The 1593-nt window shown below is 35.3% G+C and overlaps 1 protein-coding gene across 1 annotated transcript; it reads left to right on the forward strand.

Moving 5' to 3' along the window:
- Positions 1-1358: 1358 nt before the first annotated feature.
- Positions 1359-1592, forward strand: HELRODRAFT_145076 (hypothetical protein; the record flags this gene model as incomplete). Its single annotated transcript, XM_009023753.1, has 1 exon — positions 1359-1592. A coding segment is annotated over one exon (234 nt), but the record flags the coding sequence as incomplete, so codon positions are not given.
- Between the last annotated feature and the right edge of the window lies 1 nt (position 1593).

Raw genomic sequence — 1593 nt, forward strand, 5'->3', positions numbered from 1 at the left:
AGTATTTAACTGGCATTTTTTATTGGTATTGGCCGTAGGATTGTGTCGTTGAGTGTCAGCGCGTGCTCCAAAAAGCCGGCGTCAACAATCTCAACTTAGGCGAGACCCTCAGGTAGGAAAACCTTTAGGTTTGCGATGTACTTATCGTTCAGAATTGTGGTTCTGACGACGGCCCCGCAATTTTAAAAAGCTTTTCCAACAGATGAATCAATTAACGATCATTCAATTACAACATTTAATAAGTTGAATTTTGTCGTAGCCACTTTAGTTGAAGCAGCAATGGTTGCGATTGACTTTGCAGTACGAACAGTTGGTGTAGGTTTCAAAGGTTGTAATTAAATTTCTTGCCACAGCGTTCAATGGTTTACACGGAAAAGAAAAAAAGTTTTGTGCTGAATCAATCTGAAACAGCAGACCGTTGTGAATGTGGGTGAACGTTCTTGAAGCAACTGAACGTGTTTCGAAGGTATGAGAAAATTCATTTACTCATAACAGTTTTTGAGATTATTTCCTTAACACAAGAAAAACATGCCAATTAAATTCCCCGTCTTATCTTAGACCTTTGATTTTAATTGGTTGTTCCTTGTCTCAACTTTTACATGCATATTGATAAGAACTTTGAATGTTAAATATCATATTGCATATGGATATCATACATCACTTTGCATGTCAATTATAACTTTACATGTCAATTATCTATTTGTATAATAATTCTAACTTAATGCAAAGTGATTGTTATTAAGTTTTTTGTTTGTTTTTTTTTGTTTTTATGAAGGCAAAATTAAACTTAATCCTTCATAACGTCGTTTCTTCATTATTTAGTTTATAATGACATCATAGCTTTCTTAACACAATTCAATTTAATTGAATGTAAGTTCAATTGGGGAGGTACAAGATTAACGAGTCTTCACATGCGCTGTGTTGGTGTGTGTATGTTATAAAAATAAAATAATGCAAAGTTAATAACAAAGTGGTGAAGCAGCAGATATAGCAAAGAACTTCGTGCAACAAAGAAACGCAAAGTTGGTTTGCGAATGTATATAACGCGAAGGTTAGGTTGTACATGTATCAAAACTTAATTTACGGTGCTCCGATAACAACTCTGTAAATTAACAAATACGAATCGTGGATTTTATAAGTACGAAAGATTTAAAAAATAAATTTCATTCATCGCTTCTACTACTACATTTCCCAAGATAAAAATGTCATCTGATAAAGAGTTTGGAAATAACCATGCTAACAGTGGGCCAGCTAGATGTTTAGAGTTGACTTCACAAGCACATGGTGAATTCACGGATGTTGCAGTTGGAGGTGCAAAAGAGGCAAGCACCGATTCTGAAGATGCCCAGGAGAAAAAAATGAAAGAAAGGAACCAAAGGATGGAAGAAGAAATTAAGAAATCTGAACTTCTCAACAAAATAATTATCACTCCAACCATTACATCAGCCACATCTGAAGTCGATGGACGATCCATATGGGTCGGCAACGTAGACTATGGGGCTACATTGGAAGGTTTGAATAAACACTTCGAACAATGTGGTGTCATAATGAGAACGAAAATTCTACGTGACAAAATTAGCGGCAAGTCTAAGG

The sequence above is a fragment of the Helobdella robusta genome (assembly GCF_000326865.2).
Source record: "Helobdella robusta unplaced genomic scaffold HELROscaffold_371, whole genome shotgun sequence".
NCBI lineage: Eukaryota > Metazoa > Annelida > Clitellata > Rhynchobdellida > Glossiphoniidae > Helobdella > Helobdella robusta.